Source organism: Sparus aurata, chromosome 11 (genome assembly GCF_900880675.1).
Source record: "Sparus aurata chromosome 11, fSpaAur1.1, whole genome shotgun sequence".
Lineage (NCBI taxonomy): Eukaryota > Metazoa > Chordata > Actinopteri > Spariformes > Sparidae > Sparus > Sparus aurata.
In genome coordinates, this window is record NC_044197.1 from 27,669,200 (window position 1) to 27,687,047 (window position 17,848).

The following is a 17,848-nucleotide window of genomic DNA, read 5'->3' on the forward strand; positions in this document are numbered from 1 at the left end:
TGCATTAATTGGAAAACTTAGTTACTAGTTACTTTTCTGACTACATGCTGCATCAGGGCCAAACGAGTGCATTTTTAAATGAAGGCGTTTTATCATCAGTCAAATCACTCATTCAAATAATCAGAAAAATGCTGAATATAGGACTGATGACTGGCCAGGTGGTTATGAGTGGACCTCCCATAGTAAACAATATGTATATATGCAAATGTTGGTACAATTTTAATTATATTTTTGTTACTCAAGTACATCTAATATCAGATACTTCAAGACTTTCACTCAAGTACTATTTGTGTGGGGCACTTTCCCTTTCACCGAAGTAATATCTTAACATGATATCTTGACGTTTAATTTAGTATGACTTTTAGGTACTTTATACACTAAATATATTACACACAACATATTCGTATAAACACTTAGATCAAGTACTCATAATATTTAAGTTAATGTACTTAGTCACTGTCTACCACAGCCGTAAAGTGTGAATCTCTCCCCCTGCGGATCAATAACATCTCATCTTGTCTCTACCTCATCAGATTGTGGGCTATTTAGCGCGAGCAGCGTCACGCCCACAGACACTGTGACAGCGGCACGGAGCTATTTGTGATATCCGAGGCCCTGTAATAACACCCGAATATAAAAGATACACGATGTTGTGGTTTGAAACACAACTGAGAGGCGATGTGTTATACCACCAAGACATCACAGCGATGATTCACACACAGTTTCACTCACCGTGTGCGTGCGTGCGTGCGTGCGCGCGCGCGCGCGTGTGTGTGTTTGTTTGTGTGTGGGAGGAAGGGAGGAGGGCCCCAGACAGACAGCGTGGCTGCAGTGCCGCAGCAAGGCAACTTGTCCAGTCGACCGGCCGCCTAGCTGCTACCACAACATCGTCAGGTGGAGCTGACTGGACACTTTGGACATATTTCATCTTACTGCGCATATTACAATTCACAACACAGGAGGATGTGCTAGTGTCGGTGTGGAGTAACGGCAGCTGTCACGGGTGGCTGTCACAGAGGCTGTCAGACGTCAGATAGCAGCCTGCCCGGCACCGGGAGCCACCAGCCGGCCGTAGGGAGCTGGAGGGGTTGGCTAGCTGGAAGGCTAACATCATTAGCCTGGTGGAGCCTCTCAGAGCGGAATCCACAGACACATCACTGCGCTGACGCCAACGCAAAAGGGTAAGCTTCTGTGCTATATTAGATATATTCGTTTTCCTTTTTTAATAGACAAATAGCTTGTTAATGCATCTTCCAACAAGGGGATGACAGGCTCAGCGTTAGCCGTTTAGCTAGTAAATAAGAGAGCTAAGTTAGCTAACGTTAACCATTCTCAAACTGGTGGACATGAGTGGGAATAGATGTTTTTATTAAAACAGAGCTGACGTGGTTAGACAAGTTATTTAAAAAATTTTTTTTATTAAGGATATATATTTATCATTATATCGAGAGCATACAGTGCTGTGTAACTCATCTCTGAGCTGTCATTCCCAAACACCCACTGTTAGCTAACCAGCTGCTAGCCAGTGGGAATCATGCTATAGATGGAGTGTGTGATTGGGTGTGATGTTGTTTGTGTTTTTAATTTCCTCTCCTCCCATCACATATTTCCGTGACAGCTTGAAGATGGATTGAAGCATGAAGGGTGGACCCGTCCCATCATCACGCTAGGAGGGCTCTTCTTAGGTATGCTTCACAAATTCCTGTCTCCATCATCTGCTGTTGACTCTCCAGCAAAAACATTGTACACCCAGTGTTGTCTTCTTTCTTGTGACTCACTCTTGACGCTGCGTGGCGTATTAAGTGGTAAACATGCAATTGAAAATTGATCACGTTTACACAAGTGTTTCTTGAAAAACCACTTTGTTGTGTAATGCAGTGCAACTGGCCAAGCCCTCTGTTAACCACTACTATATCATGTTTGTGTTGGGGTTTGATCTTGCCAACCTGTCGCCTCTAGCTACACAAGCAGTCGTGCAGTTGTGTTTCAGTATTCAAAGCGAGCTTGTGTCTAGGCCAATGTTTCCCCACTCCCCACATCCTGTGTTGTGAGGAAGCTTCCTCTTTTGTCCTAATGTGCTTAGCTGCATCCTGATCAGGGTCACAGATCGCAGGACTGCTCAATGGGCGGTTTGTTCTAACTCAGGGTTTTCTGTTTTTACTTGTACATACATAGTACATATTCAGTGCTACCCTCCTTCGTAAGGGAAGTCTGTCATTTCCTTTCTCGTTTCTCTCATTTTTGTCGCAGTCACAACTTTCAACTTTAACTGGCTGGACAAGCTTTCATCAGTTGGAGGATTGTTTTTGGGAGTATAATCAGAGGGAGCTATCATCTTTTTTTTCTCTCCTTGTACCTTGTATATCATGTAGCAATCAATCCATTCACCCCCTGGATGCTTAACTTTGTCAGTTTTGGATGCACCCAGGTACTCTACTCCTTCAGAACTTCCCTCACCTGGTGGGTGCTCAATTTGTGGATTCCCCATTTCTCCTAGCCTGGTAAGCAGACTAAATCAATGTTTCACTTCAGAGCAGTCAAGAAATAAGCATATTTAAGAGCCGGCATTTCAGTGGATGATTTTTAAGACCGCCAGCTATGTCAATCCCACCTACTGTATGCTTGTTGCTATTTTTGTGGACATTGTTCTCTCACTGGCACAGGACAGGAATGTCCCTTTTCTTAATCATGCCTCTGGTTGGCTCTGCTGCTTTTCCAACCAGCAAAACAAATGTCAGTGTGTCCGCGCAACACTTAAAAGGTGCGTCAGGTGGTGTATACGCCAGACGCCCCGCTAAGTACAAGCAGTTAAACTCGCGTGTACGCCTTGCTTGACCACATGGCCCATACAACCACAAACAAGTAAACGGATATTGATTCATTCAGGCGTACATACATTCATTTTGAGAACAGGCAATTATTTGTCAGCTAGGAAAGCTACCACGTTTTTCGCCCTGTAGGCCGACATTGTTGTTTGTTCTGTCAGCTGACACTTACATGGTTGCGGCCGCTGGCTGAAAGATTACACTCCATTTAAACCCTTTTCCAGCCCTTGCCCTTACAAGTTCAGCGGCACACTGGCAAACTGAAATGGAGCGGACCAAAGGAGCAAACCACCAGATCCATTTAAATAACTGAAAAGATCTGAGATGTCGGTGGAGATTCAGAGGCGTTTGGCTATTCGGGCACTACAGGGATGCAGATATTAAGTCGCTGTCAGGAGAGCAAAGAGACACACCCTAGTATTTGTGTATAGATACTTCAAAAGATGAGTACTGAATCATTTTCAAACTTTTAAAATCATTCTATATGACAATTTACTGATTTTTTTTTTTTTTTAACAACATTAGTCTCAACTTTTCCATCTGATCTGGTAGCCACAGGCAATGGGTGCTTAGACTCCTGCAAGAGCCTGGGATATGAAAGTAAAATCAGAATTGTAAAATTATACTATATTTGTACACTGTTTTCTAATTATGATTTTTTTTTCTTAGACTAGTTATCCACCTCTAGTTGAAAAGATCTGTTGTATATTGTCTGAATGCACAAATAGTTCCTTGATCCGTCCGTAAAAATGTGAAAGCTAAACACATACAACTCATCACAGTTTAATGGTTGAGTAAGCATTGATGGATTCAATACAGTTTTTACTATGTTATCTTCAAATTAGTTTGTCTCATGCTAGTACCGTATGAGGGAATGTGATTTGTCTTCTAGATCAGTAGTACTGGCTCTATTAGCTCAAATATCTTGTTGTGCTGAGGATGTTAAAACAATATAGTCTAGACGACTAACTCAATCAAAGCAGAGCCAGTACAATGCAGACAGAACACTCCCTGCACAGTATTACATTATATGTTTGATCACAGTAATAATTCATGGATTTCTTCTCATCCTGATTGCATTCCCAAGAAGTTTTTTTGGCCATAAGTTGGCTGAAGGCATCATGTTGTAATTTTCTGAGAGCCCACAGAAACGCATTCTTTCCCATCACTGTGTCACAATCCGCAGTTGAGTCACTGTGTTGATTCTGTGTTTGCGAGTGTTGGACCTGAGCAGTCTGTCCAAAATAGTTGTGACAATGAAGTCTCCCGTGACCCGGCTATTTCCCAGCACTCCATAACAGAGAATTGAATGCGCCGATTTTGACTGGTGAGATCACAGCTACAGCTGCTGTTTGGCGGATTTTCCTTTGTGAGAAATTGTTTCCTCAAATTACATTAATGCGTCTTTAATAATCAGTCATGGTTTAGGAAAAAAGACAATATGAAGTACAGATACAGTTCTGTGTGTGTCAAAAAAATATTATTCAGTGTTCTCCAGACCACAAGATGACATCCTCAAATGTCTTGGTTTGTTTACAACCAAAAGATATCAAGTTTATAGAGAAGTGAAGAAACCAGAAAATATTCACATTTAAGAAGCTGAAATCTGAACATGTTTGCTCTCTTTTTCTGAAGTGATTATTGATAATCAAAATAGTCAGCAATTAATTTAATAGTTGACGACTAATTGATTAATCCTTGTGGCTCTAAAGTTCATGCTACTCTGTATGTGCTAAACTGCTGCCCTGATAAAAAGTTTCATTTAAAAAAAAATAAATAATGACCACCTACAAAAAAGCGATGCCAGACTGAATTGACATTTAGTTCCTCTTTCATTTGGATTGCTGAAAGAAAGAAAAGTGTTGTGATTCAGAGGTTTGAGGTTGAACCAGTCTAGGCCTCTCTACTCTTGACAACCATAGCTGAAAAACTGGCTTTGGTGTGAAAAGATGATGTCACTTCCTTATAAAAACTAGAAGATTACAATGCGGTATTAAAGACTCCCGTAATATTATCGTTGGTATTTGGTGTGGATGTGTTGAAATGCATCGTATACTGATTCCTGCTGCTACGACGTATAGTTGGTTTAAGGGGCAGTAAGGCATTTTTATAGCTCAGATTGAAGAGAATGGGCTGGAAAGACTTGTGATTAAGGTCTTTTCATGGTCAGTATCAGTTGACCTAGCTGAAGTCCCCAAAAGGTAGTGACTTCTTTAGTTGCTGGATTTAGTGTCAAGTGTCAAGCCAAGTACTGTTCAGCCTATCAAAGTCAGTTTCTGATTGGTAAACCGCTCATACACATTTCCCCATATCTATCAGAAGCAGGGTCTCTCAGTGTTGTGCCACACGATAGAGCTGAGTTATCACTAGCAAGTCTAGGTGCCGGTCCTAATAAATGGATGTCGCTCTAAATGGAGATAGTACAGCACTGTTGGGACAGTTGATCAGAACAAGCAACAAGACTTGAATCATGCATAAACATGAGCGAATAATATGTAGTTCATCTTTATAGTTCATTCGAACTTGTTGGGCCAGATAGGCATTTTATTTACAAGATGAGTTAGAAATAATTTCTCTCTAGGGACCACAAGGAAACTATTCGTCTACCTCTGCCCTGAGCTAATTGTTCAGTGTGATGGGAGTGGTAACATGAAGTTTTTAGTTTAGTTCAGTTTCTAACACCACAGAGGTTTACAACTTCCTCTTAGGTGTTTCACATTGCTTTCACTTTGGGCACAAGTAGATATGTCTCATGCATGGTTTTGCACATGCATAGACACACATGCGCATCGTTGCTTCATTCGAGGCCATGCATTATCGGTCTCTGTGATGACCCGCTTGTGTGTGTGTGACTAAAGTTGTGTTTTTTCGATGAAATCTAATTAACATACCAAACACCTTCTGTAAGTGCAGCCTATTGGTAAGATGCTCCTCGAATAGTTACATTTCTTGTTTTACGTTCTGCTGCTGTGTGGTTGACTGAACATGCTTGTTCTCTTTATCTCAGCGAACACAGCTGAGCCTCAAACAGGGAGAAGGCAGTACTTTAGGTCATTTTGAGCTAAAAACTGCCAGATTCATCATTGGGCAGTGTTTCTAAAGCAAGTTTTCCGATTATTGAAAGCAGTTTGTTGTTGGGAAAGTCACGTGGCACATAAACATTTGGCAGCACTGTGAGATGGTTTCATGTGCACCCATCAGGTCACCTTGAAAGTGGAGCACATGCACCTTTGAACAGTGTTAAATAGTAACCCTGCTTCTGACTAAGTTACTATAAAAAAAAACAGCTTTCTAAGTATGAACAGATACATCAGGTACACTTTATTTAAAAATAACTGTACCTACATTTTTTGTAGGTATAACCACGAGTTGTTGAGCAGAGTTGAGCAGGGTTTCAACCTTTGCACAATGAGGGTCAGAACTTGTTTTAAAGTGTTGTTATCTTGCAGGTTGTGCTCAGCAGCTGCATCTGTGTGACTGTGCTGGGAGACATAGAGGAAGATGCCTCCCAGGCCGTCCTCAGGGGAGCTATGGGGCATCCACTTGATGCCCCCCAGGTATGACACACAAACTGGATTTTGTATTTTTCGTAGTGTGCACATGCTCTTGGCAAATTTGAGCCTTTTTAATATGTGTGGTTTCAGATTGAAACAATATATATACATATCATTTTGATAATATTATTTTGTATTTAGTTATTGTTGTAACTGTATTATGTAATATATACATTACTTATTTAATATGAAGAAAATCTTAACAGTGTTAAATGCTCAAACAAGGGATAGTAAGGGGAAAGTGCTTGATTCAGTTCGTCATCAACATTGGATAATGATGCTGCAGGATCCTGGTGGACTGCCTGCTGCCCAATGGGATGATTCTGACCCTCGAGTGTCTCCGTGAGGCCACACTCATCACCATCAAACATGAGCTGTTCAAGGAAGCCAGGAAATATCCCCTCCATCACCTCCTACAGGAGGAGACGTCCTACATCTTTGTCAGTGTGACACAGGTAAGATCTCAGTTTTAATATCTAGCAGAAAGAGGTGTTCAATTTCTTTATGAAGGTTTGATGGAACGACCCCAGACATCTGTTTAATAACATTTATGAACAAAAATAAATTTTGGAGTCTGTTGTAATAAAAAGAAATAGGTCTCTGAAACTTATCAGATACTGTACTTGAAATAAAGGCACTTTGCTCCCTCAAAAATGACAGGGGAAACCCTGCCTCCAATTTGTCATACAAATGCTTGCCTGTGCAAGAAGACCATCAGCTCTTACAGCAATTCCCCGTTGGCTCTTATGAAAAAGAAGGTGGGATAGATTGACCACTGCCCCTGTTTTTTCCCTGCCCGCAGGAAGCAGAGCGGGAGGAGTTCTACGATGAAACCCGGAGGCTGTGTGACCTCCGACTCTTCCAGCCCTTCCTCAAAGTCATTGAACCAGTTGGCAACAGAGAGGAAAAGATCCTCAACAGAGAGATTGGTGAGAGTTTGTTTTTCATTTGATAGAACTGGTTGTAGCCTCGGTCTGTTTTTTTTCTTTGTGGCTGCTTTTGTGAGTTTAAAAATATGTTTTTGTTTATGTTATTTTTCTGTCTTTAAATGGACCAATCTAGACAAAACTGCCTCCCAAAAATAAAAGACAAAACCTTACTGATGCTGCTTTCTATTCTGCCAGGTTTTGCCATTGGTATGCCTGTGTGTGAATTTGACCTTGTGAAGGACCCCGAGGTTCAGGACTTTAGGAGAAACATCCTGAATGTTTGTAAAGACTCTGTGGAGCTGAGAGATGCCAGCGGGCCCCACAGTAGAGCACTGTATGTTTACCCACCCAACGTAGAATCCACACAAGAACTTCCCAAACACATCTATAGCAAACTGGACAAAGGTAAGCAACAGCTTTAGTCTGCTTTCTTTTCAGTGTGGATTCTAACCAGTATCATGGGAGAAGAGAAAAATAAGAATCTTTGGAAATAGAAAATGTGTCTTTTCCTTATTCGGTTGTTGTCAAGCTTCTGAGTATTATTTTTGGAGAAAATAAAACACAGAGGCACAAAAGCACTTAAAGACAACAAGAGGCCAACAGGGAAAAAGCAGTGAGCATTTTAGCCACACATCAATACTGAATCGTTCTTAGTCAGCCTCCACAATGGATAGGAACTACAATGATGAGCACAGCAATCAATGAATTGATGCTATTAGTGAGATGCTATTGTTTTAAAACAATACTTAGAAAGGAAGCACAGTTTGCAATACATAAAACCCTCAGACCTCAGAATGATTATAGGATGTCTTATTGTTTCCGGGTTGCTGCTCAAGTTAAAATTAGATATATTGATTCTTTTTTCTCAGCCTCCATTTTAATCTTTTTTCCTTTCCATCTCTGTTTGTAGGTCAGATTATTGTTGTGATCTGGGTGATTGTTTCTCCAAACAACGACAAACAAAAGTATACTTTGAAGATCAACCACGACTGTGTGCCTGAGCAGGTGGGCTGAACATGCACTAAAGAAAAAAGACAGTGAATCAGTTATGAGCCACGACTGTCCATCACTGTCAGTTTTAAACTCAACATGAGGAAATTGAAGGGTGTCACTATAGGCCATACCCTAGTCTAATGTAACTTGTGTCTGCATGTGTCTCGTCCTAAAGGTGATAGCAGAAGCCATTCGTAAGAAGACACGCAGCATGCTGCTGTCCCCAGAGCAGCTCAAGATGTGTGTTCAGGAGTATCAGGGTAAATACATCCTCAAAGTTTGTGGCTGTGACGAGTACCTGCTGGAAAAGTACCCCATCAGCCAGTACAAGGTAAGAGACACAAGCAAAAATCTGTTTAGGACATTCCCAGGTCATGATACAGAAAAATAAGTGAAAATTAAACCTTAATTAAAATTCCAGTATTTAGTGGCATCTAGTGGGGCGCCCAGTTAAACCGGACCGCACTGATTTGCTTTTCTATTATTAGTTAAACTGTGCCGAGCCACGCCCAAGATGAACCCTCTCCAGAGTGTGGCCAAAGCACACCCAGCCTGACTCCAGGCGGGCTGCTGTGACGTCTGGCCGTGGCCAACCAGTGACGACCTCCTTCTCCCCCTCAAACAAGCGTGTGTTACAATTGTGAGACTGATGTTTGTGCGGGAGACTGAAGAGGAAGCCATTTTTAAAAGTCTCTGTGTGTTTAGCTCTCATTCCTATTGTAGCTCCTAACCGTACCTCTGTGGTTTGAAGTTTAGGTTCTCTCCATTCATAAATTTGACTTTGAAGTTACTGCTGGTGAAAAACAAAATAATTGATTTTGAAAATTCATATTAAAAGCGTTTAAATAACTAAATAACGCGAGACTTTTACTGTGAAGAATTTAACCTCTTAGAAACTTTTTATTAGCAGCGATTCTTTGATAAAACGACGGGGAGGCAAAGACTTAACAGCTGCTCTTGACCACTATCGAAGACAAGTGTGCCACTCAAGCGGGTAGCTCTGTTGAGATGGAAATATGACATCCTTGCAAAAACTTTTGACGTACTGAGGAAGTACAAAAAAAGACCCGCTCAATCTGTAAAATTAAAAGGCTTATTCTAAGATGATGAAAATAGAACGATTCTTAGATGAATGTAATTATACACTAATGAAAACAATCCTGAATATTATCATCCATTTCTCCTAAATCCTACACACTGGACTGATACATTTTGTTCAAAGGTATAAAAGATAATCTGTACAGGTAGTAAATATATCCTTCATGGATTTAGTGATTTATTCCAAACATTCAAATTAAAAATTAGTTTTAATGGCTCAAAGAGAAAATAAAATGCAGGAATAGTTTGTTGCTGTGTCCACAGAGACCCTTCAGACTATGCCATTAGCTGGATGGAAAAAGGGTATCAAACATGAAAAGTTACTACGCCACATTTTTTGCAACATTGCAGACAATCCTCTGAATTGGGCTAAGGTCTGCTTCAGGCCTTTTTGATAAATCCTGATAAGGATTTAGCTAAGGCCGGATCCATTTTAGATTCTTTATTTGTTAAAACATTGTGATAATGTCCACACAACATTCATTTTCATTACTTTCATTAAATCATTGGAACCATTTCCCCATGTACAGTGATCTGACAAGTGTCATGTGAGCCAGATCCAAGTAGAAGATGCACAAAGTGTCACTGTTTGCGCTACAGTCACTCCGCAGCTGCTGGAAGATGACCAGTTGGCATCATTGATTACTCTCATGCACGGTGTAACTCTAGCAGCTCTGAGTACTTTCAGTCTAACTGTCCTCCTCTGTGTCATTCCCTCTCTGTGTCTCTCTCCCTCTAGTATATCCGTAGTTGCATCATGCTGGGCAGGATGCCTAACCTGATGCTAATGGCGAAGGACAGCCTGTACACCCAGTTGCCTACAGATAATTTTGTCATGCCGTCATACTCTCGACGCATCTCCACGGCGACGTCCTATATGAATGGCGAGGCAGCTACCAAGTCGCTGTGGACCATCAATGGAACTCTGCGAATACGAATCCTATGTGCCACCTATGTTAATGTCAACATACGGGACATAGACAAGGTGGGGATGAAAAGTGCCTATAGAAGTATACTAGTGTCAGATATGAGTATACTTGTGTCCTTACCATCAGTGTAAGAATGGATTAGAGTAATCTACATTGATGTTAGGAGAAGACTAGAATTGGTCAAAGTGAGAGGAATAATAATTTAGTGAATTATGTAAATAGTGTTATTTGTGTTTTTTGCAGATTCTTAATAAAAATGTTTTCATCAGATGTAATTAAGATTTGTGCTGCAGCCATATTTGTTGTCTGTGATTTTAGTGTTTTGCATAGACTCCTATCTTCTAAGTCTGCCACTTCCTGTGGAAACAAACACTCAGAAACCTTTACCAAGAGAAAGCAGCTCTGGTGGCTCATGTTTGTGTGCTGTCATGAATCATTTGTTTAAATGAAACCAGTCTTGACAAAACTGCCTGACTGCATGCCACTGAAGTGTAATGATCATTTAATATGACAGCTGTTACATGCTATTAATCTTGTACTTCTGTGATAAGTTCTCTTAACAATGTGACGTGAATATACTTCACATTTGCACTTTACTTCTCTTGTCCACTTCTAGATATATGTGAGAACGGGCATCTACCATGGAGGTGAACAGATGTGTGACAATGTCAACACACAGAGAGTACCCTGCTCTAACCCCAGGTAACTGTGCACCTGTCATTACAATAACTTTTAATTTATAACAGCAGTCCTTGATTGCAGCAGCCTTATTTGTAATGATACTTAGTTAGTTAATGATTCAGTCAATCGAAAGAAAATAAGTCGCCAGCTACTTTGATAGTAGTATTTATGTTTCAGTCAATTTTAAAATAGAAATGTCAAACATTTGCTGGTTCCAGCTTCTTAAATTTAAGGCTTTTATTCTTTTCTTGTCATTTATGATAGTAAATGAAGAGTCTTAAAATCTTTAAATAATAATTTTAGTCATTCATTAATCAACAATTAAAGTTATTTTTGTAGAGCTTTTCTTCATAGTTAATTTCAGAGAAAGTCATTATACAATGAAAAGTAAAAACAGAAAAAGGCAGAATAAATGAGAATAAATAAAATGCAATAAATCAATTATGTTAAATAATAATGGAAATAACTACTACTTAAATTCACTTTCTCCTTATTTATCTCTAATAGTCTGTCGGACAGTTTAGACTGCTAATTTACTTTAAACTGTCTAAGGCAGGAGGTGGTAAAGTTAACAGTTTAGTGTTGGTTAGTAACTCTAAACTGCTGTATTATATTACTGTTGAACCTAAGCCTTGTTCCACTCTTATACCCCTGCTGGGGTAGAACGAAAACTGTCTATACTATAAAGTAGATGCCTTGTAGAACAATCTTTTTATGAAGATAACTCTGGCATTCATGTATCCTTGGCTCTGCGTCCATCTTTAATTTTGTTGGCGAAAGTGTCATATTGTTTCTGAGCATTCAGTTTTCCTTTACTGGAAGCACACCCCAGTTATCTCTTATTCTCTTTCATTCTCTATCTCCAGGTGGAATGAGTGGCTCACCTATGATATGTACATCCCAGACATTCCCCGGGCTGCCAGACTCTGCCTCTCCATCTGCTCTGTCAAGGGCAGGAAGGGAGCCAAGGAGGTAGGAAGGAAACGGACTTTGCAGTGCAAATTAAGTTGACAAGGAGTTGAACATGCCAAAACAGGAGGTGCCTCACCAGGATTTTTAGATATCACTGTTCCATTTTTGTTTTAGCATTTAGAAATAGGGATTTTCCTGAAAACTAAACTTCTCCTACAGTTAACTGGTGTTGTTAACATTAATAACGGATGCTTGTCGTTGGTGCAAATTATGTCAATATGTAATTTAAATGTCTATATAATTAACATTCTAATTATAATAATTAGTTTAAACCAACTTGAATTTCTGGTGCTGAATAGCAAGGTAGCGATGTGTAATTGTCAACTAATGGTGCAAATCCCTAGTTAGAAATTATGGAAAAGTGAAATAGTTTGTCCTATAGTTTAACTGAAAATGTAGCATTTGTGAAAGAATACAAACAAACGGATAACAGGAAACAAAAAACAATGATAAGCTCATGTTAGGCAAAGGAATAAAGGTTAGCCTTAGTGATCGTACAAATATCATAGCAGTATATTCTGTATTACAGATAGAATGACAGTGCTACAGTTGTCACAGTCTAAAGATAGCAGAGCGCAGATGACCTTCATGTGTCTAAACACTGGAATGTTTACCCATCCTGTAGGGACTTACATAGTGTAGGTACCTTTTCTCTGTACGTGTGCGCTGGGATTGGCACATGAACCTACCCTACTCAGTGTGTCAATCTGTCTGAGTGTATGTGTCCAAGGTGAATGGGAGCCATGGTATCGTCTTTGGTTCTGTTTAATTACTAATCAACCATGGGCATTGTGGTGGCAGAAAACATCAACAGAAACGTAATCAGCAGAGGAGACTTTTCCATTCATGTTAGAACATGTTTCGCTTTACTGCAAGGCACACTAATGGCATGTTGTGTAAGGGGCTAATTGTTCTCTTAAAAACTCGTATCAAAGTATTTGAACAGAAAAATGTCATGCTCTGATAATGCAAATTCAAAATTAGAGCTGTAAAGTTAGAATATTAATACATTAATGCTTTTTAGATTTCATCAGAAAATAATTTGTGTATAATAATTTCAACTCATTAGAAATACTTCTATCGGATTTACAACAAAAGAATGACTGTACATTTTACTTACGTTTAGACACCATACAGTGTAAACCTGTCTGTATTTTTGTGCATTGGCTCTGAAACTTGTAACAGACACCCACACTGATTGATTTTTCTTTCATCGCTCTGTCGTGGAAGGAAAGAATAGAGTGAGGTGTATGTGAGTGTGAGTGTGGACTGTATCAATGAATGCCAGACATGGATATTGTAACAGACACCTGTGGCGAGTCCTGTCCCATCCCGCGCCATGCTAGGTTGAGGTCAGGTTAGCGGATGCTCTTTCATGCCCCAGTTGAATTAAAGATAAACACTTCTCCACAGCAGCCTTTTGTGCCCTCACTCACTATAAATAGGGTGCAGTTTGACTGGCTGTCTGCATGTAACTCAGTCTGACTCACAGTGTTGCCCTTTGTCACCTGGTTCCATGGCTGCCCCTTAGTGAAGACTCTCTCTGCAGATTAAGATCTTATCTTAAACATTTCCACAGCTTTTGAGAAGGCTTACATGGTAGTTTGGTTGTGGAAGTGCTGGAGTTTAAGATTGTTGGATAACCTTTAAAGGCTAAACTATGTTTTATCTGATAATTTGTCTTTCCCTTGTGCCATAATCAATAACCTCATCATTAAGCGCTCATCCAAAGGTCCCATTCAATGTGTAACTGAATGTTCTGCAAGTATTATAGCAAAACTTTCAGGATCACTGTGTGTTGGCATGGTAACTGGGTTTCCTGTTAATGCATTTCAGAAGTTTTAAAGACATTAAAAGGGTCTGAATTGACTGAGCAGACCAAAAACTGAGCCGTAAATATTAACCTTTCGATGTCGGTGCTGTCCGTGCTGTCCGTGCGTTTACTCCCAGACGGCGACTATTTAGTAGTTGCAAGGAACACCTGTTTGCTCCCTGTGATTTTCAAAAGGAATCGATTATTAGACTAATACATGTAATAATCAAGGTATAAAGAACAAAGCAAATCCTCTTTCCCACCATACTTGTGTACTAGACATGTAGCCTGTATCCTAGTGAGTGAAGGGAAAACTCTTAAAGCACGACCTCCTTGGTGAGTTTTGTCTTCAAAAAACATTTGATATTTGTAAATGTCTATTTAAATGGTAAATGGACTTGCATTTATATAGCGCTTTTCCAGTGTACTGACCACTCAAAGTGCTTTACAATACTTGTCACATTCAGCCATTCACACACACATTCATACACTGATGGAGGCTGCCATGCAAGGTGCTAACTGCACATCAGGAGCAACTTGGGGTTCAGTATCTTGCTCAAGGACACTTCGACATGCAGCTCAGCTCAGCCTGAAGGAGCTGAGATTCGAACCAGCGACATTCTGATTACTAGACAACCCGCTTTACCCCCCGTAATCTGTTGCTTTGCATTTCAATTCGAGTGGCTGCTCCTACATTTTGTGCTGGTGCTAGTTAGTCTGGAGCCCTTCTTATTTTTATGACCATTAATTATTGTATCAGTGGGTTGTATCATGTTGTATTGTATATACGTCTTTAATGACTCTAATGACACTGTAGTGAGATCAAATTCTTCTACACTGAGAGTCTCGGATTATGTTGGTGTTAAAATTGTCTTTCATTCAGAATTATGCACCATCTGTGTTGGTGTCTGTTTTATCCCACGAGGCTTCTCACATCAAACCTAATTACATCTGCACTCACTGGCTTTCTGTCTCTCCCTTTAGGAGCACTGTCCACTAGCCTGGGGTAATATCAACATGTTTGATTATACTCACACTCTGGTGGCCAACAAGATGGCTCTGAATCTCTGGCCTGTCCCTCATGGCCTTGAAGACCTCCTCAACCCCATAGGAGTCACTGGATCCAACCCAAACAAGGTATTCAAATTCAGCATCTTGCCCTCAAAAGTAAAAAAAAACTGTGCCAGAAATGGTCATTAGAAGGTCATTAGAAAGTAACAGGATTATGACTTACTTTAATTTTACACAATGCAATTATTTTCTCTTGATCTCTTTTTTTTCCCAGGAAACCCCATGCCTGGAGCTGGAGTTTGACCACTTTAGTAGTTCAGTCAAATATCCAGATATGAATGCAGTAGAAGATCATGCCAACTGGACCATCTCAAGGGAACTGGGGTTTAACTACAACCTCTCTGGACAGGTAATAACCTAGTTACCAGACATTAACCAGTTGATTGGGAAGTTTCAACAACAAAGCAGGTTCATGAGTTACCATTTTATAAAATGTGTTTTTTGCTTGTGCTTGTACACTTAGATCGCATCATAGGTACCTCTGAGTACTATATTTACATCCAAGCTAACTGTTTTACGATTTGAAAGCTCAAACACAAGTTAAGAAATTTCTTTTAAGGGTACAATGTGTAAGATAATTCTAGAATTTTCGTTTTAAACATGCAAAAAATGAACAAACATTATCACAGCAAGACATTTTGACATTGTGTCAAAGATGTCTTTGTGTTGTTCTGCAGAGATGTCTTCTGAAGTTAGGATGCTACACTACTTCGTACCTCAAGAGGTAATCAATGGTATAGTGCCCTGTAGTTTCAGCTGGGAGACATATGTGAGTGGGAAATTGGTTACTTAACTGGTTTGGTTGGTATAACTGAGATATCACCAGAAATGAGTTTCTCTCGTGTAAACAGTTTTAATTTGTCTGAAAGTTTATTTGAAAGTGATCAGCTCTACAGGCTGTAATGGCAAACTGCATTACAGGGACTCCCCCTGTAATCCAAGTTCACAGTGCAGGCAGACCTCCATCAGCTAATAGGGCCATGTACCTCCAAGGCTATCTGAGCTACTTGCTAACAGCAGCGATTTGCCACAGGAAAACATAGCTACAGCAGATTGTCATGAGCAGCAGTTAGCAGTTAGTCTGGTGGTGTGATGATACAGTATACTGCCCTATATAGTTTTGGAGCCATCTTCAACATGTTGCACATTTAAGGTGATTAATGGTGTCTCATAGACCTGAAGGGAGCTTTTGGGTCTGGGTTAAGATGAGTGTAAGAGCACTTTTAGTATAAATGGCGTGTACAGAGCTACTTAGAGAAGATGAGGTAAGTTATTAATGAAGGTGTTTGAATTTTGCCTTTAATTAGGCTGCTATGTGGCTTGAGATATTTTGACGTTAATTAACAATGCCCTAATGCAAGGTGTGGTTATAACCTTGTTAAAAGCATTACATGTAATGTGTCACTCTGCTAAATTAGTGGTGATGCTATTGTGTAAGTAATGTGAACAGAAATGCGTGTTATGCAAGAAACCACATGTAATTATAGGGAGGTGTTATTGATTCTTCTGTGTGTTTATAGCGCACAGCAGAGGCAGTTCTCTGGTTAGTCAATGAATGCTGTAGCTCTTTTCGGGTTTACGTTGCTTCTTGAAAGTTTAGATAAGAGTAAGTTAAGTTCAATAATTGATTAGATTAATGTGGTTAAAATGTATCCCAACAATTAACGATAAAACGTATACTAATTGTTGGTCCCTAAAGAGTTGGTCCCAACATTTCTATGTGACTTACTAGTGTCACTGTGAGCTTTTGTATACACTTATTTTTGATGGTGTTGGTAAAGGTGTCATCAGGACCAGGACTCTTCTTGTGATAATGTGACGTCTGGTTGCAGTTACTCCGACATGTGAGAGGACGTGAACAGCGTTAGCCGATCTGTTATATATATTAACTTATTCATGATGTGTGTGTAAAATGCGATGATAGTGTCATCCGGCCTGATCCTTGACCAGAAAATAGTTTGATCTTAATTAACATCATGTTTATACAGTGAGAAACTTTCCTACAGAGATTAATCTTGGCTCGTGGCAAAGTGAGTTCAAGTTCAGGATTTGAGGGCATTATCAAGGTTGTTAAGAGCCGATCCTTGCTCTGAACTCACACAGCTTCAGACTGCATCAGGTTCCGGCTGATATATAGCTGATCTCGCAGCACAGCTATTGTCATAAACCTGTATTTGTGTTTATTTTGTCTGGCGATGTTATGGTCGTAAATTTGGGATTTTATGTGCAGCTCAGCAGCTTGATAATGACAGCTGGCCAGCATAGTATTTATGAGCTTGTCAGATTTATAACGTATTCTGTTGTCTGACAACAGAAATAAAAAAATATGTAAATTAGAGCAACTACTCTTGCTTTTTTTAATCTCTCTCACTATCTACAGAAATAAACTGCTGTGCTGTGTATCTGTAAAGGCAAATTCAGAGACAAAGGAAATACATAATTAAAAATGTATTTCAAACCAATAGCCAGTAAATAGAAGCATGTGAATACATTCAAGTGAATTTCATGCTTCAGAGATGCCAGCAGCTTCAGAGAAAACAAAGCTGGATGATGATTTGAATGTGGCTCATCATTTGACAAGGTGTCCTGCTATAGAAAAAAGGACAATGTGAAGGAAATACTCACTTACACCATGTGAGATTTAAATGGTAATGTAGAATGGAGGAATACTGCACTTCAGTACAACTTGTTCACAGATTTAGAACTGTGGACATAGTTGAATAAATTGAATAAAATGATAATATAAGAGTTTGAATCTTGTAAATGACTGCATTCACAGCAAATGGACGTATTGTGGTCTTTTTTACAGGTAATTCATATATTGTGCAATGCAAGAGAGCTGGACCGTTCAGTATTGATTTATTCATGAGGACAGTGTAATGTGGTGTATTAAGTAATTCCTTTATGTGTAACTTGAGTTGTTTGAGAAGCTTCCCTCACAGTAATGGGTCGTAATGGATCACAGCTGTTCATGTGCACAGCT

The 17,848-nt window shown here is 39.8% G+C and overlaps 1 protein-coding gene across 2 annotated transcripts in view; it reads left to right on the forward strand.

The window, feature by feature from the left end:
- Nucleotides 1–579: 579 nt before the first annotated feature.
- LOC115592079 (phosphatidylinositol 4,5-bisphosphate 3-kinase catalytic subunit alpha isoform-like) overlaps nucleotides 580–17,848 on the forward strand; it is a 32,142-nt gene continuing 14,873 nt past the window's right edge. The window contains exons 1-14 of one of the 2 annotated variants that reach the window (XM_030434614.1): nucleotides 580–1,181; nucleotides 1,619–1,685; nucleotides 2,251–2,501; nucleotides 6,275–6,382; nucleotides 6,666–6,834; nucleotides 7,182–7,308; nucleotides 7,504–7,713; nucleotides 8,219–8,313; nucleotides 8,477–8,632; nucleotides 10,139–10,384; nucleotides 10,945–11,030; nucleotides 11,876–11,981; nucleotides 14,779–14,931; nucleotides 15,080–15,214. In XM_030434614.1, the coding sequence (XP_030290474.1) occupies nucleotides 6,327–6,382; nucleotides 6,666–6,834; nucleotides 7,182–7,308; nucleotides 7,504–7,713; nucleotides 8,219–8,313; nucleotides 8,477–8,632; nucleotides 10,139–10,384; nucleotides 10,945–11,030; nucleotides 11,876–11,981; nucleotides 14,779–14,931; nucleotides 15,080–15,214 (1,539 nt within the window). In that variant the 5' untranslated portion in view covers nucleotides 580–1,181; nucleotides 1,619–1,685; nucleotides 2,251–2,501; nucleotides 6,275–6,326. The remainder of the gene's footprint in view (nucleotides 1,182–1,618; nucleotides 1,686–2,250; nucleotides 2,502–6,274; nucleotides 6,383–6,665; nucleotides 6,835–7,181; nucleotides 7,309–7,503; nucleotides 7,714–8,218; nucleotides 8,314–8,476; nucleotides 8,633–10,138; nucleotides 10,385–10,944; nucleotides 11,031–11,875; nucleotides 11,982–14,778; nucleotides 14,932–15,079; nucleotides 15,215–17,848) is intronic. The other variant, XM_030434613.1, reaches the window with a different exon arrangement.